At 41.0% G+C, this 23838-nt stretch overlaps 1 protein-coding gene across 1 annotated transcript in view; it reads left to right on the top strand.

Moving 5' to 3' along the window:
- Positions 1-20536, top strand: part of CFAP74 (cilia and flagella associated protein 74) — a 105299-nt gene extending 84763 nt beyond the window's left edge. Inside the window, exons 23-39 of the mRNA XM_077837397.1 lie at positions 304-391; positions 1390-1563; positions 5735-5868; positions 6554-6830; positions 7347-7478; positions 8631-8779; positions 10221-10355; positions 10781-10890; positions 11897-11952; positions 12753-12872; positions 13968-14123; positions 15026-15155; positions 15702-15856; positions 16896-17031; positions 17908-18035; positions 18742-18876; positions 20438-20536. Of these exons, the coding sequence (XP_077693523.1) occupies positions 304-391; positions 1390-1563; positions 5735-5868; positions 6554-6830; positions 7347-7478; positions 8631-8779; positions 10221-10355; positions 10781-10890; positions 11897-11952; positions 12753-12872; positions 13968-14123; positions 15026-15155; positions 15702-15856; positions 16896-17031; positions 17908-18035; positions 18742-18876; positions 20438-20536 (2314 nt within the window). The remainder of the gene's footprint in view (positions 1-303; positions 392-1389; positions 1564-5734; positions 5869-6553; positions 6831-7346; positions 7479-8630; positions 8780-10220; positions 10356-10780; positions 10891-11896; positions 11953-12752; positions 12873-13967; positions 14124-15025; positions 15156-15701; positions 15857-16895; positions 17032-17907; positions 18036-18741; positions 18877-20437) is intronic.
- The last annotated feature ends 3302 nt before the right edge of the window (positions 20537-23838 follow it).

The raw sequence follows: 23838 nt of genomic DNA, 5'->3' as shown, positions 1-23838 counted from the left end.
GTATTTTTTGGTTGGAAACTCCCTCCATGCTCTTCCCCAGCATTGGCATATTCAAATTCATACAAAGACTTTAATTTAGGCCCAGTCCAGTGAAGCATGTAAGAATCTGAGTGGTCTATTTGAATCCAAGTGCTTTGCTGGATTAGAATGTTGATGAATATACCTTTTGGATCTTAACTAAACTCAGTTGTCTTAAACTTGTACTTGATTCAAAATATAGGCACTGAAGACTCAATTATTCCTCCTTAGCTAGAGAGCAGTTAGGTTGTCCTTAAGAAAAATAAATACATTTTTCTATTTCAGGCACTCTCTCCCAGAAGATGCAGGAAAATATTTTGACACAGAAACCAGGGTTCTGGAAGTTCCAATGACAATAAAGATTGCTGATAAGGTTAGTGTTATTGTGTGTTGCAAGTAGTAGAAGATTTAAATTTTAACAGGCTCTCCACAGTCCAAGCAGCCTAGAATTGCAAAGAGTGTGGAAATCTCAATAATTCTGTGCTGCTTCAGGGCCAGATTCTGACACCTTACAGACAGGAGTTATGCGGTTAGCCATCCCTTTGAAATCAAATCAGTAGGACAACTGATGAAGTACTAATCCTTCCTCTCGCTGATGAATCTAATGGAAAACCAACTCAACAGGGCTACTCATGGAGTCAACTGCAGTATTCCTCCAAATGAGTAGGGTGGCAGAATCTAGTCCTCACTGATCCAGAGCATAGCTCTAGTACTGATATTAGATACTCTTTGGGCCAAATTCACACCTGATGTCAGCAGGTGCAATTCCATTGAGTTCAGTGGAGTTGCACTTGGTGATACCAAATCTCAGTTTGAACCTTTGTGTATTAGTGGAAGTCTGTGATTAAATTAATTAAAAGATGCTCAAAATGGTATAATAGATGGTTAGTTGTGTAAAGTCATTTTCTATCAAGCCTCTTCAAAATGCAAACCCTAGACTTTGAATAGTTAAGGAAGGTGCTCACTTATTCACTGAGGAATTCTTATGTTCCAGAGAGCTTTTAGGTACCATAGCACACAGTTTTATTCTGAAAATATAAAACATTTTACAGCAAATGTACATGTATCTTAGAATTCATATTTCATACAAATGCAGGTGTGACTACATTCCAACATATGGAATCTGAAATACCTAGTGATTCTTTTGGCAATTTTAGTTATAAAATAGGCATGTTTCAATTGCTTGTTGTTAAGAACCATGATAAACTGAAGTTCAAAATAAGAATGCTACTTAAATTAAATTGCTGTCGAGGAATAGAATAGAATATCTTAATTCACAGTGTCTTTTTGGAAATCTTTTCACTTAATTCATATACCCTAGTTCGTGCCCACTGCTGCAGTTCTTACTCAGTACTTTCAATCTCGTTTCAGACTAAGCCCGTTGAATTTATTGTCCATGCAATTGTTACTACCTCTGATTTGGAAATCAGCCCAGCTGAAGTGAATTTTGGTTACTGCACTATCTATGAAGCTGTTCAGACAACCATAACTCTAACAAACAAATCCATCCTGCCACAAGAGTTTGGATTTGTTGGACTCCCTGAGGTACCTGGCTGGGTTTTCCCCCCTTCCTTTGTTTTAAATATATTTTATTCTTGTGAAATGTTGAAACTTTGAGTGCAAATGAAGCTTGTGACTTACTGTCATGGATCTTGGACAGGGTTACTGGCCTAGAGGACAGAGGGGAAGCAGTAGACATGATATCCTGATTTTAGTAAGACTTCCAAGACAGGTGGGGCTCCTGGTTATCATGTCTCAGTGATTCCAGATCAAATTTGCTCAGTTTTCAAGTGACCATGTTTTTCTGACTTCCAGCTCTGCAAACAACCTGGGCTCGACTGTGTTCTTTCTGGTTCGTGCATTATCACCAGCATTAAAAATTCTGCAGGACAAACTCCGGCCTCAATTATACCTGCTCAACTCAAATTACCCTGCAAATCCCAGTTATCCTCTGCAACCTGGCTGAATGCTAAGAAGACTGTGCAGGTCTCAGTGAGGGTATAATTTGCCCTGCAGAATTTTTAATACCAAAGTAATGGGGATGTTGGAGCACGAGCTCACCCAGCTTGACACTCAGACCCCTGGTGAGTTTATGATGTGGCAATTAAAGCAAGCCCTACATCTTTTAAAAGCTTTCTAACCACACAAATCCAAGATGGGGTTCCCAAAAGACACAGGACCCCAACAGTGCCACTTCCATCAGGTCTCTCTTCAGAGCAGAAAATCTACTTCAAATACTGAACTCTGTAAGACTGTTAAGCCTGACTTGACAGAGACAGCTGCTGGTGCTGCTGACATGTATGCTGCAGGCATGCAACAAATCAATCCCTTATTAGCAAGAAAGGTGTCTAACTTAACAAGAGTGAGGAGAATTTTAATTCTAAATGGTCATTTAAGCTAAAGCAAACATTGGAGACCACAGGGTCCTGAGGGCTAAGACTTTTGGGGCCTTTTTGGAAATCAACTACTCAAGCATCAGGTCAAAGGAAGATGCCTGCTGAATGAAGCCTCCAGGGCACAGCAGGTTGGGCTGAAGCTTCATTAAGTGCTAGGGAGAACCTGGCAACTTGGGGAAATGACTCGCTCTCCAGCCTTCTCAGAGAATGAAAACCAAAGAGGCTGCTGACATAAGATGTCAGGATCAGTTGCAGTTACATCAGAGCTTCATTTCTCAGATATGCAGGTGGCGCTGAAGCTTAAGCTGTCATTTATAGCAGCAGCACTGAAGATCTGAGACTTCTTGGGATCCTGACTCATACAGCACTGCTTATTCATTTTAAAAAGCATTCATGCAGGAAAAATTGGCATGCAATCTATTTTAATGGCTGCATACAAATAGTACAGGCCACTCATATGGCTTTTAAACAAGTATCAATTGTCATAGCAGTCTAATGAAATCTTCCTTCCTTGATCAAACCAGAAGACTCTGGAAGAAGTGTTGTGAGAGCTATATGCAGCATATTGGGCCTCATCTATCTGAGCACCTCATAAGCATTAATGGATTTATCCTCACAACTCCCTAGTGAGGTAGGAAAGGTAGTTGATATCTTTCTCGCATCTCATTCAATCTTGCAGGGGGATAGTTATTAGGGCTGACAAGTGATTAAAAAAATTAATCACAATTAATCGTGCTGTTCAACAATAATAGAATACCATTTTCAAATATATTGATTTCAATTTCAACACAGAATACAAAGTGTACAGTGCTCACTTTATATTTATTTTTATTATAAATATTTGCACTGTAAAATAAAATAGTATTTTTCAATTCACGTAATACAAATACTGTAGTGCAATGTCTTTATCATGAAAGTTGAACTTACAAATGTAGAATTATGCACAAAAAAATAACTGCATTCAAAAATAAAACAATGTCAAACTTTAGAGCCTACAAGTCCACTGAGTCCTACTTCTTGTTCAGCCAATCGCTCAGACAAACAAGTTTGTTTACGTTTGCAGGAGACAATGCTGCCCTCTTCTTGTTTACAGTGTCACCTGCAAGTAAGAACAGGCATTTGCATGGCACTATTGTAGCCGGTGTTTCAAGATATTTACATGCCAGATGCGCTAAAGATTCATATGTCCCTTTATACTTCAGCCACCGTTCCAGAAGACATGCTTTCATGCTGATGATGGGTTCCGGCTCAATAATGATCCAAAGCAGTGCAGACCAACGCATGTTTGTTTTCATCATCTGAGTCAGATACCACCAGCCAAAGGTTGATTTTCTTTTTTGGTGGTTCGGGTTCTGTAGTTTCTGCATAGGAGTGTTGCTCTTTTAAGACTTCTGAAGGCATGCTCCACACCTCATCGCTCTCAGATTTTGGAAGGCATTTTAGATTCCTAAACCTTGGATCAAGTGCCGTAGTACCTTTAGAAATCTCACATTAGTACCTTCATTGCATTTTGTCAAGTCTGCAGTGAAAGTGTTCTTAAAAAGAACAACATGCTGGGTCATCATCCGAGACTGCTATAACATGAAATATATGGTTTCAGAGTAACAGCCGTGTTAGTCTGTATTCGCAAAAAGAAAAGGAGTACTTGTGGCACCTTAGAGACTAACCAATTTATTTGAACATAAGCTTTCGTGAGCTACAGCTCACTTCATCGGATGCATACTGTGAAAAGTGTAGAAGATCTTTTATACACACAAAGCATGAAAAAATACCTCCCCCCACCCCACTCTCCTGCTGGCAATAGCTTATCTAAAGTGATCACTCTCCTTACAATGTGAATGATAATCAAGCTGGGCCATCTCCAGCACAAATCCAGGTTTTCTCACCTCCCCGCCCCTCCCCCCCCCCCAAAAACCACTCTCCTGCTGGTAATAGCTTATCTAAAGTGACCACTCTCCTTATAATGTGTATGATAATCAAGGTGGGCCATTTCCAGCACTGGATTTGTGCTGGAGATGGCCCAGCTTGATTATCATACACATTGTAAGGAGAGTGATCACTTTAGATAAGCTATTGCCAGCAGGAGAGTGGGGTGGGGGGAGGTATTTTTTCATGCTTTGTGTGTATAAAAGATCTTCTACACTTTCCACAGTATGCATCCGATGAAGTGAGCTGTAGTTCACGAAAGCTTATGCTCAAATAAATTGGTTAGTCTCTAAGGTGCCACAAGTACTCCTTTTCTTTTTATGAAATATATGGCAGAGTGCAGGTACAACAGAGCAGGAGACATACAATTCTCCCCCAAGGAGGTCAGTCACAAATTTAATTAACGCATTATTTTTTTAACGAGTGTCATCAGCGTGGAAGCATGTCCTCCAGAATGGTGGTCAAAGCATGAAGGGGCATATGAATGTTTAGCACATCTGGCATGTAAATACCTCGCAATGCGGACTACAAAAGTCCCATGCGAACGCCTGTTCTCACTTTCAGGTGACCTTGTAAATAAGAAGTGGGCAGCATTATCTCCTGTAAATGTAAACACACTTGTTTGTCTTAGCGATTGGCTGAACGAGAAGTAGGATTGAGTGGACTTGTAGGCTCTAAAGTTTTACATTGTTTTGTTTTTGAGTGCAGGTATGTAACAACAAAAATGTGCATTTGTAAGCTGCACTTTCACAATAAAGAGATTGCACTACAGTACTTGTATAAGGTGAATTGAAAAATACTATTTCTTTTATCATTTTTACAGTGCAAATATTTGTAAAAAATAAAATAAAATGAGCACTGTACACTTTGTATTCTGTGTTGTAATTTAAATCAATATATTTGAAAATGTAGGAAAAAATCCAAAATATGTAATAAACTATAGAATACCAATTGAAATGTAACAGTGCAATTAAAACTGCAATTAATCATGATTGATTTTTTTTGAGTTAATTGCATGAGTTAACTGTGATTAAAAATCAACAGCCCTAATAGCTACATAAGAATAGGATGGTTACCATGGACAATAAGTCAGGATTTCCTTTCAGGCTTTCTGCTTTCTCAAATGTCAACTCCATTGAAATCTGAGGTGATAGAATTTTACTGCTTGGTCACATGTTGTCCAAGATGAGAAATCAGTTGCAGCAGGAAAGGTAAATTGAAATTGCAACCTTCCAAGTTATTCTAGAACTAGAAGCCTGCACAGAATTCTAGTCACCCACAGACACTATTCCTCAGATGAGTGTCTCGGGCCGAAGTTCCTCAGGCATGTGTTTCTCGTGCCCTTACCCTTTGTTACATTGTAATACACAAGATTTCTTTTTGTCATTTTGAAGTTTGTAGAAATTCAACCGAGTGATGGGTTTGGAACTCTCCTCCCCCTGGAAAGCCTGAACCTGGACATAATCTTCAAAGCCAACAAGGCAAAAGAATACAGTTTTGAGCTGACCTGCAAGTCGGAGATTAATAGGTATGTTAAGAATCTGGAAACACAAATGAGTAAAGGTAGAAGTGTTACTTTGAATCAATGGTGGAGTTCTAGAGTCAAGATCAGAGTCTGATAATTAAGTCCCAGAGTCTAGGCTGTCTGTACATTGGCAGAGGCAGGAGCTTTGTGTCGTACAAGAGGTGCTCAGTGCCTGCCTGCCTGCCAGGTTCAAGTCTTTACTGAGTTAATTTATTGCCTTTTTGCCAGCTCTCCTCCTACCTCACCCAAGTCCATCAATACTGTATGCCTCCAGCTATAAATTTGCCTCTTATTTTCTTTACCTGCAACTTCCTCCCAACCCCTTTTCTTGGTGGAATTACTGAAGCTTTACATGGGTCCTGTGCACGTTTCTTCTGAAGATGCTCATCATCTGTGCCAGGTGATGCTCTATAATAGTGAAGGCGTAAGGCACAAACTTTCAGATTGCATCTCACTGCATTTCTATTCAGAAGTTCAGAGAGATAATTCAGGTACAGCTTCTCTAGGGAGTTGCTCATTTTAAAACAAATACCATATTTGCCTCATTGTGCCATCCTTAGGCAAAACTTCCATTGCATTCGATAGGAATCCTGCTTGAATAAGAGCTACAGAGTCAGGTCCCCAGGCTTCTGGGCTGTTTAAGATGCTCTGTTTGTGCTGAGACAATTTATGGTATGTTTATTTTTAGACAATTCAAGCTGTCATGCAAAGCAGTTGGAGTCCACCCACCTCTTGAGTTGTCTCATTCCTTAGTCAAGTTTGCAGCAACAGCTTTAAATGATGTATCTACAGCAACACTGTATGTGATAAATGGACATGTGAACCTCAACCGCTTTACGCACGCTGTCCCAAGGATCGGCAAAGGGGAAATTGCCCCTGTTGGACCCACTTCCTTTGAATTCCTTGTGCCAGAAGATTCTCCTGTGACAATTATGCCTTCTGTTGGGACAGTTTTGCCAGGGAAGGTAAATTCATTCTGAGTATGTCAAGTATTTGAATACAAATGATAAACTTCTATGATCATCTCTAGCCTTACAAATTTAGTACCTATCAGTCCTATAATTAATTCATTTTTGTATCCTGATCTTAAAAGAATACTTTTAATGGAAATCTAGAGCTCAATGATGAAAACAAGTATGCATGTAACTTTACTCATGGACAAATTTGCATCAGTGTTATAGCATGATTTATTTAGCTGAAAGGAACTTAAATATAGAAAATTTGGTGGTAATCTAACACTATTGCAGCCTTGTGAACTTTTTAAAACACAGCTACTATTAGCCTTTTTCTTTAATTCACCTGGCTCCCTTACAAAAAGGGGCCAAGGTATCCAAGGTCAAAATGTGCTCTCAAACTCGTGCTCTCAGCTTCTATTGATTTTGGTGGGAGTTACAAATAAGCAAGGGCCAAGTTCTGCCCTTAGCCACTGATGTTAATTTGCAGCCCAATGTCATTCATTGTGTGCAATCTCTCTACCTCAGAAATGCTTGATACAAGTGTACTTCAGACCAGTGTTGTCAGAGCAGCTAATCAGAGAAGAGGCAGTTCAAATGCTGTGCAGGGCAGATGCACAAAGGATGATGTTGAAGAAGATTCGTGAATTGGAAATGCAAGTAAGAACAGTTTAAAAAATCAGTGCGCTTAGTTATTCTGCCAACTCTCAAAGGAAAATCAAGCTAATTTTTACAGCACTACTTATTTCGCATAAAATTATTTGCAATTAGAAATACAATAAATGAAGCCAAGAATCATATACCAGTGATTAGCGGTACAAAGTGGCAGTTAACGCAATCAGCAGACTGGATAAATAAATAAATAAATATAGGGTAACATTTTCAAAAGCACCTGACTGACTTTCGAAAGTGGACTTTGGCTCATAAGTACCTTAGGAGCTCCTAAGTGCCTAAAAGGGACTTCTGAAAATGGGATGTGCACCTAAGTGACTTAGGCACTTTTGAAAATGGGTCAGATTCCCAGCTAGTGTAAATTAATAAAATTCCACTGAAGTCAATAGAGCTGCATTTATTTACTCCAGCAGAGGATTTGCCCTCTGAGGTTGAGTGAAGCAGCTCTAAGCTTGAATTGTCCAATTTCACTTTATTTTTTATTATTTTATTTGACCACCACCAGCTGGCTGCTGACGTGCTGTATCCATTGCTTATTGCCCTAATCATAATTGTATCGCTGTTATCTTGTGGTTTTGGTTACATCCATCTGTCACCTCTTTTTATATACTTTGATTGGGAGTTCTCTGGGGCAGAGACTATCTTTTTTCTGTATGTTTGCACCAGCATTCACACAGTGGAGCCATGATCCCTGACTAGAGCATCTCCACAGAATAATCTAGAACAGTGGTTCTCAAACTGTGGGCCAGGACCCTAAGGTGGGTCTGGGGCCTGGTGCTGAAGACAAAGACCGAGCCCCACTGCTCAGGACTGAAGCCTGAGGGCCTGGTGGCAAGGCTCAGTTTACAGGCCCCCCACCTAGGGCTGAAGCCCTGGAGCTTGGGCTTTGTCCCCCACCCCACCCTAGGGCGGCGGGGCTTGGGCAGGCTCAGGCTTGGTCCCCACTCCTGGGATCGTGTAGTCGTTTTTATTGGCAGAAGGGGGTCGTAGTGCAATGAAGTGTGTGAACCCCTGATCTATAATAATTTGTAGCCACCTATGGGATTTTAATAGGAATTGGGTGTCCAAATTACTGAGACAGCTTTGAAGTATCACATGCATGTTATATTTATATATACATATAAAATGCTGTATTTATAGAAGAGGAAAGACGAAACTGTGGCAGGAAAGAAAGATGGAAAGAAACCAAGTTTTGCCGCTTTCAGACAGCCTTTGAGGGTCAAAAACAGTAAATATGCAGCTGCTAGCAGTGGCTTTGAGCCACCAAAACCAGAAGAAATAAAAACCAAGTAAGTCAGTAGCAGCAGCTTCTACTGGGTAGCGAACGAATGCCATTTGCCACATTGGTTTCATTAATCTATTAATCCCTGTGTGTGAGCGAGCAATCTAACTTTAGGGGAGAACTAGCCTTTTTTATTACAAAGGTTATTTCCAAAATTAGCAATGCTTCTAATCTACACTGTCAGAACTTCTCCTGCAAAGCAGAGAATCCCTCATTATAGATCAAATAGCAGAGCTGTGGGCTTGAAAGAATGTACCGTGTAGCATTAAACGTGGCTGTCCTATAACTCAGCTGAATCAACCACAATAGCAGTTTAAAGGGCAATTGGCCTGTTTTTCAGATAGGAGACTGATTAAACACTTTGATGACAGAAACTGACAGTGAATGATTCACCCCTTCCAAATAAATTAGTTGCATTTGTATCGAGTAAAATTCACCGAGGGCAGTACAAGGCTCATGCCCACTGCCCAAGACCCACTGACACCTGAATTTGGCAGTTAAATGGTGTATAGTTAAGGACCACCACTAGGATGGGGCGAAATTCACCCATTGGGAAATATAACAGTGATTTAATTTAAAGCTTCCAGGTAGTCATTTTGCAGCATGCAGGTCAGCTGACAGAAAATTAACATTTATTTCATGTGGTACCTAGCAGTTTATTCATTTAAATTTATACCATCTAATAAGAAAGTCCAGTGCTTGAGGGCCCTGATCCAACAAAGCATTCAAGCATGTGCTTAACTTTAAGTAACTAAGTAGTCCCAAGTATCTGGGTAGTCCCACTGAAGTAAATGGAACCACTCATATGTTAAAGTTAGGCACATGCTTAAGTGCTTTGCTGAATTGGCCCCTTACATGCTTTGGACAAGAATTAGACGTTCAGTGTAATCCATTAACTATCAGCATATAAGCAGCTTGTATTTTTAATCATGAATTGTTTAAGTATACTGTAACTACACAATTCATTCCAAAGGAAATGCGTATTTGAGAATTCTGAGGCATTGCCAGATGTACTCTATCACAGAAATATGTAATTTAGGAATAGTATTGGAATATAAAAAGATGCAATGAAAATGTTTGCAAAATGGATTTTCAGTAGAAAATCCAGCATGGGAGAATCACACTGAGAATTGTTTTGTCTTCTCTAGTGTGACATTAAGTATCTGAGTTCATAATTTTTGTTCTCTGTGACATGAACAGAAAAGCAAACTACTTATTAAACACCTCCCTCTGTTGAGCAGATCCATTGCCTTGTAACAAATGAGCACACAGCTTTACTGCTAAAGTCTACTTTTAAACAATTAATGATCAATAAATAGTAAATGCAAATGCTTACTAGGTCAGGTCTGCAATGTAATATTCTGCTTGCTGGCATTAATACTAGAGTGCTGTGTTACTACATGATTTTTGCTTTCTTCTTATTAAGACCATATTCTTGTGCTCTCTAGCTCTGAAGAATATATTGCAGCTCAGTATTCCCTGATTAGGAATTTCACAGGAAAGTTTGAGAGATACATCATACCTTGCTTTGTTGCAAGTGGAGATACTGATGAAAAGAGAGGATCGGAAAATCTAAAGTACAGGTACTGTATAAATGAGCAGCATGACACTATATGAATGCAATTTATAGTGGATCAGAAAGGTCAGAAGAAAGTAGGGGCACATGTTGAAAAAAGTATTCATTTGTTTTCTGGGGAAAAGGCCAGATTCTGATCTTAATTGCCCCATAAATCAGTGGAATAACTTAGAATATACACCACCATAATTGAGATCAGAATTGAGCCTGCAAATATCAAAGCACCTTAGAGAATATTTACTATGTAAAGTTTATGTGCCAGGTTCAGTCCACCTCTTCTGCCTATGCAGATGCAAGAAAAGAAGCCAAGAATTATACAGTCTCTTTATGCAGGAGGGGAAAAAGCATTATGCATATGTGTTAGAGTAAGAGCAGATTTCAAATACCAGATTTTATGATCTAACAGCAAACATTTTTTTCCCATCTCCCCAGTCCTTATAACACCTTGTACCTAGAGTTGCACTGTCCTGCTGTAGCACCATCTGTTGTGGTCACTTCAAATAATGGAAAAAACATCATCAACTTTGGAGAGGTCGCAGTAGGTATGAAGTTAGAATTCAACTTTTGAGGTTTTTCTGCCTGGCTTTAATTCCTTTTAAATGTAGCTTTGTTATGATTTTCTTACTCGCTGTAGGATCAATTTTCAAACATAGGTGTCTAAATTAGGCCAGATGTAGTCACACAAATGGGTAATCAGGAGCCCAGATAACCATTTAAGGTTCTTAAGAGCCCATTTGATGCCCAGAGATGTAATTAGTAGCCCTAATGGAGACCACCTGTGTTTGTGCACTTTCACTGCACACCAGCCCCAGAAATGGAGTGAACATTTTAGCAGAGCGAAAAGTGGGAGTGAAATGTAGCTCTCATACGTACCGTCATGCATGGAGATCTGATGCAGTGGAAGATTACTCAAACTACTCCTAACAATTCTTCTTTGAGGTTTTATGGTCTTTTGTAACAACCTCTGTTAAAAACAAATCCACTACTAAAATGGGTTGTGAAGATGCATTTTTCCCTCCTGGATAGAATTTTCTAGCCAAATAATGTTTGGAGAATACAATGTGGTCATTGACAGGTCTAGCCTCTTCATGACAGCCTTCTAATACATGGAACCTTCATCACAACTAGGCTGGCTATAAAATGTTGATTTATAAATACCACATTTAGGAAATCCCAGTAAGATGAAGAGTAAAAAGTCTCATGCATTGTAAATACTTTTAAACAGCCACCTGAGAGGTATCTGACCTTCTTTCTTGAAAGACTGGGAGACACTAGAAGTGTCACATTTGTTGCTTTCTATCTTGAAAGAAAGGATCAGTCTGTCACTAATTTCAGAACTTTTTGCTAGCTCATTCTTGGAATTAACATTAATGGTTTTATTTCCTGGCCATTCTGTCTAACACTGGAGTGCAATGAATATTGTGACACCATAACTAAAGATGGCCCTAGGCAGCACTGGAGTTAGAAACTGGAGTGTCCAATTTAGTGGTCTTTCTTACTGGTTGATTACAGTAACATTTCTGAAAGTGTTGTTTTTATACATTTTAGGCCACAGAATAATCGAACGGGTTACAATACAGAACATCTCCCAGGAGCAGCTAGCAGTATCCTTGACTCGAGTGTTCACTCTCCACAACCCACTTATTCAGGCACTGTTGACTTTGGCCCTATTTCTGCAAGAATTGTTCATCATTAGGATTGTAAAAGCACCTTTAATGGAGACAGTGTAGTTCACTATGGTACCCATCTTTCACAGCTAGATAGCCTGTAAAATCTATTTTACAGGGTTGGAAGAAATGAACTTTGGAAGACCACTTCCAATCTAAATGCTTTTGTAAAATTCTCACTATTCACTTTTCTGCTGGCAAATCTCTATTTAAAAACCAGACTTGAGAGGCTTTTCATGCTCATGCTTCAGCCCTTTCTAAAAGGGCAAAAGCTACTAGCAATGCAGCCAACTCCAGCACCAACATGACACACACAAGCTCAGAGAGCCAAAAGCCAAGTTTTTGCTCAACACTTCTCCCAACTTCTGGAAATCTTCAGTTAGAAAAGGCTGTTCTCTAGGCTACCAGTATTGCCTAGTCTAAACAGGGCCAGAAAAATCTGAGAGAACAACATCTCTCATATGCTGGTTTAATTTGTGTGCTTCCCACCCCAGGCAAAACCTAGGGACAGAGCTGCAGGAAAGTTATTACAAGTTTTTTTTAACTAAAAAAACCCTGTTTCAGACATTTGAGTTTTGGGCAAAGAATTGGGTTGTTTTTTATTTTCTTTGGTCTAGCTCACTAACGCTAAAAAAGCTGATAGACCACAGGTTGGTTTGAATTATCTTTAAATCCTGCTCTTGTTCCCTTAGTTTGTCACCTATAAACTTGCATTTCCTTGAGTTGCAACATTTCAGCTAGGATTCTCCATCCTGAACCCCAATGGGCCCTTCCTATTGATCAGTCCAGTTGGCACTCTTGAGCCAGGGGAAAACCAGTTTCTCTTCATTTCTTTTTGTCCAAATGAGAGTAAATTGGTGAGTAAATATTTTATATATATATGACAATATTTTACACACGGGGAGACACATGGATAATAATAAGCAATCAGAAGCATTTAAAAATACAAGACTTGCCCAAAAATATATTTTTAAAATAATGTCAGTACTGGTGCACAAATAATAAAATAAAGAATGTTCATGCTGAAGGAGTTCTGAGAGACATTTGACTGGTTAAGACCTGATTTTAGCATTTTTTTCATGGAGAATTATATTAATTTATGCCTGGAATGTCTTTCCTAACAAAGGATCTCAGAATGCTTTGCAAACTACACAGACAGGCCATCCCACAGTGCTTTGCAAACTACAGACAGCTCGTCTGAAATGCAGCCACTTCTGGGTGGAGAAAGTAGGCAGCTGATGCACAGCACAGTGCACAACAGTGGAGTCTAAAGACATACACAGTGGGCTCTCTATTGTCTATTGGGAATGTGCATGGCTCTATAGGAGTCTGACCCTTAACAGAACATTGACAGCAGCTTAACATTGTTCTAGTAATGGGCAGTCAGATAAGCTGTGTTCTTTAGTACATTGGTATCACACTGAGGTCATTCTCCCTGGGAGAGTTCATTATAGATCCAGGGCTGGATGCTCAGAAAGAGGTAGGCTCCAAACTTCTATTTAGCCTCCTAACTTCCACTGATTTCACTCTTAACTCCTTTTGAGCATCCAGTCCCTCAGTCCCTCAAGATTTCTTAGACAAGGAAATATAAGCCCCCTCAGAATCAGAATAAGAAAGTAGGGCCAAATTCTGGCTTGCTGTCTAAGTGCCCTCAAGCCCAGATACACACATACAGTACTGCAAATCCAGATCCAGTGTGAACCAGCCCTAGCCCCACCTCTAACCCCAGCACAGGCAGAATGCTACTGTCAATGGGCATGCCCACAGATAAATGACCCGATGGTCCCTAAGCCCTGGAACTATCCTCTTCGTAGATGTTTCTATAAAGGACCTGGGATGTGATTTTCTATAAAGGACCAGGGCTGGCATTTAGCCCTGGCTTTGTATTGTACCCTGAAATTCTAAAGCAAGTGTCTGTTACAGTTGACCAGTATGAACATCCTTCTTTGCAGTTCTTTGAAACTCTGGATATCCGGAGCATAAAAGCCACCCTGACCCTCAGTATTACTGGCCATGGGGTGGCTCCATCAATTGCTTGTTCTGTGGAAGGAGAAGTGCTCGATATGGGATATGTCATAGCAAAAGAGAAGGTCACTTCCACATTCAAGGTAAATCCTGACCTTATGGAAACTCCCTTGTGTCAAGTTGAAAGACCTGATTAGTGGTGGGTCAGTACCATTCCTAGTTGGTCAGAAGCATGTAAGAGAGTTTCCTGACAGGATGTTATGCTGAGCAGTAAGTTGCTTCATTAAACATTTAGCTTTTAAGCCTGTGATGAACACCCGGGACAAACTGTTAGTTCAGGGAGTTCATTAGAAGCTGAGAGTCTTAAAGGCTAACAGTACTTCTACCTGGCAGGGGTGCTGAGCTGACTTTGCACTGCTTGGGGGAATTCTGCCTACAGAGGCACTGGGGAGGGGTGAGCGTCTTACTGCACATTTAAAACCACCTCTTGAATGCTCTTCTCCCTGGTTCTGTCCAGTACACATAAGGGTGAGGGAGGCCAGAAATGGCCCCTCAAGCATCAGCAGCAGAGTTACTTGCCCTTCCCTCCCAGGTGTTCCCCTTTGTAGCCACCCTGATTGTGCCTGCCTCCTGTCTCCGTGGGATGGGGATGTGCCCAGCTAGGGATTACCAGGATAGGCTAGAGAACAGTTTAATTGATTCGTTCATCTGCTGTAGATTTCCACACTGCTAATCCCAAATCTAGTGAACAGGCCAAGTGCTAGAAGCAAACTGTTAGTCTATTAAATCTTTCACTGTGCAGGCATCACAAAGCTTTGATGGGAAGCAACTAGCATGTATTTCCTGCAGGTGGGTTCCAAGAGTAGAAAAAGCTCTGTGTTGTCTGGCAAGAAGAATGCACTGTGGATAATAGTAACCCATATGCACCATGTATGGCACCTCAGCATGCAATGAACAATTTCAGCCCATTTGCACAATACACATCCTACAGGGTTTTAAATCATTTCCCCAGTTAAAATGCTGTTGTGTCAATGACTCCCTCCAGATACAGAACACTTCTACTCTGCCCCTGAGATACTCCATCAAACTAGAGTCACTCTCACAAACAAGGGACAAAGAGCAGCAGAGACTTCCCTTCTTCATCACGTCTCCCCCAGGACGGACAGATTTTGTTGGTAAATAGTTTTTCATCTCATTAATCAAGTACGATATAGGAGCCAAATTCTGCCTCGTGTTTGGTCCATTCAGGTCCACTGAAGCCTTGCAGTGGTGGGGGTCACAACACTGTAACTAAGGACAGTATTTGCTTCACTAATAGCAAATGCGTTAATTATTAATTCCTGGTTGGTACAAGTTTACATAGCCTAAGAGAACGTTCCCAAGTAAGAAGACTCTATTGTTGAGATCTGGTTAAACCCACTCAGCATACTACCCATCACATAGCAAGATCAATTTATGTGTAATTAATACAAGAAAGTAAGAATGGTTTAATGGCACTTCTCCAATTCCTCCAGGGAAATGGGTATTTTGAAAAACTTCATGGGTGGTTCCAACTAGGCTTTTTAACACCCAGATTTCCAACTTTGCTGCATAAACATGCACCAGAAATTTTACTCATTTACCATTGGGACAAAAAAGGAAGTGAGACAGAAATATAAAAAGAGAGGTAGAACAGAGCTCTCCTTCTGTCATCCTTATATTTCTGTTTTTTGCTCTTCCAGGTACACAGAACTACAGTGGGTTAAGTGTGTTCAACATATTTCCAGTAGAGGGCAGAATTGAGCCTAGGAAGAGTCAGGATTTCACTGTTACCTTCAGTCCAGACCATGAAAGTTTGTATTATTCTGACTGTCTCAAGGTTGTGCTCTTTGGCAAGGTAAGGCAACCTCACGGCATCTGGACTCTTAAATCGAAGGCTGCCATATGGCTCAAACTGAATTTATCAGCATGGGCATTGGGATTCTACCAGGAGTGGAAATAATTGTATTTTGTTATTAATTCACAATGACTTGGAATAAGATCCCTCTTCTCCGTACATAACCCCACTTCGCAGCTGGGCAAATTGTGGGGAGCCAGCATATACCCTTGTCAATTGCTGAGCACAACTTCACATAGGTTCCCAGTGCAGAGAATCTGTTGAAGGGACTGGGATAGTGGATCTTTTCCTGCAGAGCCCATGCCCCAAAAGCCCTTCCTAAACAGAGGCTGCTCTTTCTACTGTGAAGCTGCTCTGCTGTTCCTCTGCATGGGGAGGGAGTGGTCCCTCTGTGGAGCAAGGACTGGGCTTAGACAAAAGCCAGATGGGCAACATCAAGGGTGATATTCCCACCTCCTAGGAGAGACTAGCCAACAGTTAGCAAGGAGTGCCACCTAGTGGCTGCTACCAATACTGCAAGTAAAAAGGTTACTGCAAACATTTCAGGTGAGTTTGCATTCCCAGAGTTTCGGGTAGGGATAAAGCCAGAAATCTAATTGTGGCTGAGTTGAATTATGCATGGTTTCCACACCCAAAACCATGAAATCAGTGATGAGTGCCTGAAACCTGGCCCAGGTTCACAAATCTCGGACAGGTCATATTTTATACCAGATAAGTTTTGCCTGTCTGGGAGGTCTATGATGAATGCTTTGCCCTGTTATCACGGAGACACTCTGCCACAGAACGAAAGGCTGAGTAAAATACATGTCCCCTACCAAGTCAGCAGCTGATTGCAGAATGAAGATGACAAAGATCTCTTGCATCATGGAATATAATTGCATACATAAAGGAGAGACTAAGGTCAGTTGCCAGTGTGCCTGCAAACAACTGAGACAGATTATACAATCGTTTCTAGACAGCTATTACAGTTGTGTCGAGATTACTATTACATCAAGACCTGGGCTGTAACCTGCATCTGCAGAATTCTTGTCCTACATAGGAAATAGCTCGTGTGATCTGGCTGAAGGGTGCTGCAAGAAACCATATGATGTTTGTGGAAGGAAGTGATCCCTTGGATGTGCCCGTGGAGTCTTTGGCTATAACATCACCCATGTCTGAAGAAGCAGCAAAAGGAGGTAACAACCTGCCTTTTCTATTTTTATTCTAATGTGGGAGAGTGCTATCAACATAGATTTATCTGTGTCCATTTGTGTTAAAAAAAGTTCACAGGAGATCGCACCTCCAGCATGTGGGTACCAGAGTCAAATGCCAAAGGGCAAATATTATGGATGGGGTTTGACTCAATATAAAAATGGCAGAAAAACTTGTTATCGGGAGAAGAATTTTCTCTAAATCTAATACAGTAGAATTTCTCATCCACATGAATGGCGGGCTTTACCTCATGTGGATTAGACAGTTTTTCAGTTTAGTATGTGAAAAAGGATAAACTAACAGTACAGCACAGAAATGTATTTTAGCTGCATTTCTGTAAATGGCAAGTGAAGGTTTACTTTAAAATGCTTATAAAATTCTCACATATATGCACACTCAGCATTGCTCTGATCAGAGACTAAGACCTAAGGAGTTGCTAATACAGAAACTAAATGGGAGGGTTGAATGTAAGATATGGGTTTAAATTCAAAGGAGATATGTAAACTACACCCATTTAAAGATGCAAAGGAATATAAGTGAGTGTAACTTACACGCTAAGGGGCCTGAATAGAAGGATGAAACAGAAAAAGCAAGGAATGTGTAAGACGACACAATTTAACAAGACCTTACCCTTCTTTAAATTCACTCTTCCTTCCAACCCGTTGGTATGTAAGTCAAAGTGTGGTAGGAACTGTTCAGACACTCTTGTTGGTGGACTTTCCTACTACCACTCTCTCTGCTGGTGCTTTCTGGCATAATTTACACCATCTTCAACCAACTGATCAATAAGTCATTTATGCCTGACTTGGGACCAACATTCATTGGCTGTTCCAAAGTTAACTTGATCCATGTCTGTTTAGAGCTGGAAGAACCAGCAAAGCCTCTCCTCCTGAGCCTGGAGTACATCCAGGCAGAGAGCTCTGGGACTCCGGCAGTGAGGGAGCTGAAAATCGGGGCTATACGGACAGCTCAGTTTGCATCGAAGAAGGTAAACAAAATGAAAAATGCACTCAGCTCAGAAATTGAGTCAGCACTTGCAAATGGCTACCAACTGCTCTTGAGAATCCAGAGCCAGCAGAGATCCCACGTTAAATGACTTTCTGGATCTCCATTAAGCCTGACACCATATTATAAAAGCACTAGTATTGTTTGAAAGGATGGACGTTTATTTTTCAAGGGGAGACGAGGAATCAGCAGGAGGATATTAGAAGAAGATAATACAATTAGTTGAATACATTTCTCCCCTAATTCTTAAATCCATAATAAAAGTGTGACTATGGACCAAATTAGCAGCTTTCACATTAACAACAAAGTGTTACGGGCAACTGTTTATAAAAACAACCTTCTGAACTTACACTTAGCTGCAGCTTTCAGGGTTGGTTTGTTGAACAATGAAACAGACTGTGATCCCCGCAAATGAGACTTCAAGACAACAAGTTAGTTTAATTTCATGAAAAATCTCTAGACACTCTCCTTTTAGCCAGAGTGTGCTTCATTACAACCAAGCACATTAAATTCACTGCTTGTTTTCATGTCTCAGGAGCAAAGGTACAAGAGGTTTGGCAGGTGGGAGGCACAGTTCTACAGGTTAGGGTGAGGTAGCCTGTAAGCTAAGGTCTTTTGTACCCAGAAGCTGAGCTGGCTGTAACTAACAGCGTGTGTTCTACTTCACTAACTGCTTGTCGTTGCTGCAGAACGTAGAGTTCAGTTTGGATAACCTACTACTCCTGCAACAGAAGGGATTTACCATCGAGCCTGTTAAAGGAACAGTTGATCGTGGTCAAATCAAATGCATCAATGTTTCTTGGATGCCACCTGCTGACTTTGATGTACGTTAACATTTCCAAAGCATATTGTTTATGGAAATTATTGTATACTAGAGGGAACAGAGCACAGTCTCACTAGCTTTCAGGATCAGCTCAGAAGCAAGTCTTCGAGTCATCGTCAGTGCAGCTCACTTTAGATAGAAGCTCACGAAAGCTCATGCTCAAATAAATTGGTTAGTCTCTAAGGTGCCACAAGTACTCCTTTTCTTTTTGCGAATACAGACTAACACGGCTGTTACTCTGAAACCTAACAATAGACCTGCTTCACTTAGTGTCTGATTTGCATGAAAACAGGATACAGGGTCTAGTGTTAGAGAACAGAAGCCAGAGACTGGCTGTGTCACCTTGGGAGCTTGCTACATAAATTCTGTGCCTCAATTGATCCATCTGTGAGATGAGAATGAGGGGCATAATCACGCATACCTTATATGAGGCATTAAGATCTTTGCACTTACATAGCACCTTTCAGCAAAAGTTTATTAGTATTAAATTAAAGTCACTGCTTTGGTCAGATTGCTCAGGTGGGAGTCATTTGATAAGCACTCTCATGCTAGATTTCAACAAAGAAAAGATTTTCTGCTGCCCCAATCATATGAAATCACAGACAAAATTTAAACGCATGTTGCTGCAGTACCAGGCTGTGGTAGCCCTGGATTCCTGTCTCTTTCATGGAATCATAGAAATGCAGGGCTGGAAGGGACCTCAAGAGGCCATCTCACCCATCCCCCCATGCTGGGGCAGGACCAAGTATACCTAGGCCATCACTGACAGGTGTTTGTCCAACCTATTCTTAAAATCCTTCAATGACGGGGACTCCACAGCCTCCCTAGAAACTTGTACTAGTGCTTAATTATCCTTAGAGTTAGCAATTTTTTTGGTAATATCCAATCTAAATCTCCCTTACTGCAAACAAAACCCGTTAATTCTTGTGGAGTTCACTACTTATTTGAGTTTGTTTTGTGACCCACCATAGGTACCAGGGTTTGCTTTGGTTCCTTCTACAGGGCCTTGGTATATGTTCAAGACACTGTCCCTACAAGCTGAGATTTTTCTCCATGCCTCATCCTCACGTGTTTCTTATTCGTTCTCTCAGTTTCCTCTCTCTGCAGGGATCCCTGTCGGGGTGGCAGGATGACTAGCATCTTCCAAAATTAGAAGGCTGCTGTCATTCTGTACAAAAGGAACTAGAGTTCATGGTATGAGGCCCTGATATTGACTCAGGGTTTCCTGGTGACCAGAGCTGGCTCTTACACAACTCATGGATAAAGGATCTCCATTTCTTTCCCAAACCCACAGTACAGCACAGTATGCCACACCCACACCCTGCTTGTTGTCATGGCTGTAACCTGATGATGCCATGCTCCCCACTAGGGAAGGAGTGCCCTGTTGTTCCCAGCTTTCATTAGATTAGCGCAGTTATTAAGAGAGATTCTCTATAACCATAACTGGCACATCTGATAACTTCAAGATATTAAAAGGCATAATTTACAAAATCTGATCAGACTTTTGGCTCTAGCTGCCAGATGAAGAGGACTGCTTATACTTACATATTCTTTGTTTGTAGCCAGATCACCCTTTGATGGTGGCAGCTGTACTGACCTTAAAAGGAGACATTAAAGAATCTTACAGAGTCCTCTTCATAGCCAGAGTTGTGTGCACATGAACTCCCATCAAATGAAGAATCCAAGCTAAACCTTGCGAAGAATCACTGAGGATTGCTCAGGCTGGTAACTCATTATTAGATCTCAGAATGTAAGGAGCTTGTGCAAGAGACTTCAGAGATCACTTTAGTTTGTACATGCAAAGATGTGATCGCTGCAGAAACATTTCTGCTTTTGTAGAACTCTAAGAGTGATGGCTTTCTTCAAAGAACTTCTTTGTAGAGTATAGAATAAGACCTTGTGAACACAGAAAAGATGGCTGATAGTGTATTATCCTCGTTATGGGCCAAATCCTGAGAGATACCATGCACCTACAACTGCCCTGAACTCACGTCAGCTCAGACCCAGATTTTTAAAAGCATTGGGCATTGCTGTGCTCAGTGTTGCAGTGCCTGACTGATTTAGGAGCCTACACTCATTTTCAAAAGTAATTTAGGCACTTAAAAGTCTAAATCCCATCCATTGTTAATGCAATTGTGGCTCCTAAGTACTTAAATCCCTTTGGGAAATGAGACTTAGGCATTGCAACACTGAGTGTAGCAACCCCTAAATTCCTTTATAAAGCTGGGCCTCAGGGTCGGGGGGTTTTCTTGTCAGTGTGTGTAAGTTTGTCAACATTTTTCCAGCTGATCCTATTTTTTTGGTAATAGTTTTAATAAATATACAAAACAAGCAATAAACACACAAGACTTTTTCTTGTCTAAGACTGGAATTAAAACTTCCATATAAATCTCTCCCTCTGCTCCCAACCCAGTGGAAATCAGTTCCCACGGTACAGTTTGTAGAGAACAGCACAGAGTTTAATCAGAAAGAGAGGGATCTCTGCCCCATGCTGTTGACTGCATCACAGGATCTGGTTACTTGGATCCCTGTCTTATATCCACTCAAGTAATTTCATATTATACATTCATGTTCCCTAGGAGTTTTATAAGTAAAAGTGTTGATTTCTCCTCATTACCAAGGAGCTAAGCTGATCTGCATGTAGAAGGAAGCTCTGCTTCAATGGGGCTTGGCGCCAGCAACCACTGCAGAGAAAGCCAGGGTTGACAGGGGAACCAAGGGGAGCATCAGGAAGCCAGGAGACACAGAACCTCTCTTCACAGGTGACCCTATATCTCCCACACATACTCCCCAAGACACCAGGGTGGGGCAGTATCTACTGCCCCTTTCTCTCAGGGCTTTTTGTCATTTGGCCCAAGTTTATTTCACATTAGCCGTTTTGCTGCTGGTTTTCTGCTGTACCTTCTGTATTAGAGACCATCCATTAACTTTTCATTGGACACAGTGGGGTAGGAAGTGCTATACCTGGTATGTTCAGCAGCACAGGTGAGCATAAAGGAAATATACCCAGAACAGAAAGAGGAAGAAGAGACATGACTAGAAGTCTAACTATAGTCCTGCCCCTTTAAGACTCTTCCCATCCTGCAGTAAGGGAGTCTTATTTTCCTCTTTAAGTCAAGAACTCAGTGTTATGCAGTGGAACTCACGCTGCAGCCCAGGAGGTATTTTAAAGGGCTGGGATCATCTATAATAAACACCATCAGTGTATTTAGATGGATCACTTCCTCCTCCCACACGGCACAGCCTGTCCTCTTCTGCTGCCATTAGTGAGCATCAGATGGATCGTGTCAATAGCCCTGATTATGCAACACACAAAACATGGCATAAACACTTAGTCTGTGATTTGCTAGTTATAGAACTTCACCAGGTGGAGGTAGGCACCTGACAGTATCTTTAGGCCTCATTTAGATGAGCTGGCAATGTGATCCCTTCTAGCTCAGAAAGGAAGGAACAAGCCCAGATACAAGGATGTTGTTTATTATGTTCAGAAGTTAGAAATTAACTGGGACCTCCTATTTACATAATACACATGAAACATGCATGTGTTGCATCCAGACACCATACATCTATGTTGTTTGGAAGACAACGGGGCCATATTGACTCCATGACTTGGTTTCTGCCATTTAGCTGTCACTTAGTCCTGTTGTTTCCCATTACTTATTCATGTTGTCACAGTTAGAAAGAACAGCTTCCTTTTTATTGCTTCCCATCGTGACTTGCTTGTTTCCTGATTTTGGATTTCACTCCAAGGGGGGTGCAGAACCACAGCTGGTACAGAGAGACCTAATAATAGGAATATTTTCTAAAGAGGTTAATGAAGACGTCAAGTAACTTGTGAGGGGGGTAGGGTTCTGAAGTCTTACAGGGAGAGTAATTTCTAATATTTAAAATAGTAGTAAGTCTATTAGGGAACAGTTCATGCTTGGAGAACCCCCACTCCCTCTGCATCTAGGTTATGATAAGGGCATTTTTAGCAGGAAAGACCATCAAAATAATTAGCAGACTTATCTACACATCTCTTTCAACTATTTTGTGTATAGAGGGAGATAAAAATCTCTACCCTACTTCAGTCTCACCTCTGATTCACACAGACGCGAGCTCCCCAATCCAAATTCCCACCGTTCTTATGCTGATATCTCGGTAGATGATTATTTGGCTAATCCTGGATTTAATCCTCAAAATTATTTTGCCAACATGACAGAGGATCAGGAAGTGAACAATCCAAGAAGTGGCATTTAACAAAAAAAAAAAAACCCACATAGCTTGTATACTAACTCTATCAAGAGACTGTCTCTGTAGCTTAAACTGGATCTGCAGAGTTTTCACAGAGATTAACCTACCATTTCAGGATTCCAAGACCTACCGCACAGTAAAGACACTGATTGTGTTGTGGAAACACAACTAGAGAGAACAGAGCAGATCTTAAAGACCCAAAACACAAATGTTCCCTGCAGTCACACTCCAGACATACACAGACACAGGAACATATTGACTGACTAGAGTGCAGACTGTTAATGTGAGAGAAGGAACCTCTCCCTTTCCAGGCTAGTGGTCCAGTCACGTCAGTGGCTGCATGTCCTCAGCGCCGATCAGTGGGATGTAACCCACACATCTCCTGGGTGTGGTGTTGTGTCCCATCTAGTGGCACTGTCATAACCATACAGCTAAGGATAGCCTAGAATTCCTCCTTACCTGTAAGGGGTTAAGAAGCTCAAATAACCTGGTTGGCACCTGACCAAGAGGACCAATGGGGAAAGAAGATACTTTCAAATCTGGGTGGGAGGTTTTGTTTTGGTGAGTTCTCTTGGGAAGCAGAGAAGAATCAGGTCAGAAAACTCCTTCTGCTATAAACCATCCTAAAAGTCTCTCATATTACAAAAATTGTAAGTAAAAGCCAGGCAAGTCATGTTAGATTATCTTTTGTTTTGCTTGTGAATTTTTCCTTTGCTGGAGGGAGGTTTAT

This window comes from Eretmochelys imbricata, chromosome 18, assembly GCF_965152235.1.
Source record: "Eretmochelys imbricata isolate rEreImb1 chromosome 18, rEreImb1.hap1, whole genome shotgun sequence".
NCBI lineage: Eukaryota > Metazoa > Chordata > Testudines > Cheloniidae > Eretmochelys > Eretmochelys imbricata.
Note: the sequence above shows the minus strand (reverse complement) of the source record. Positions and strands in the feature narration are given on the sequence as shown.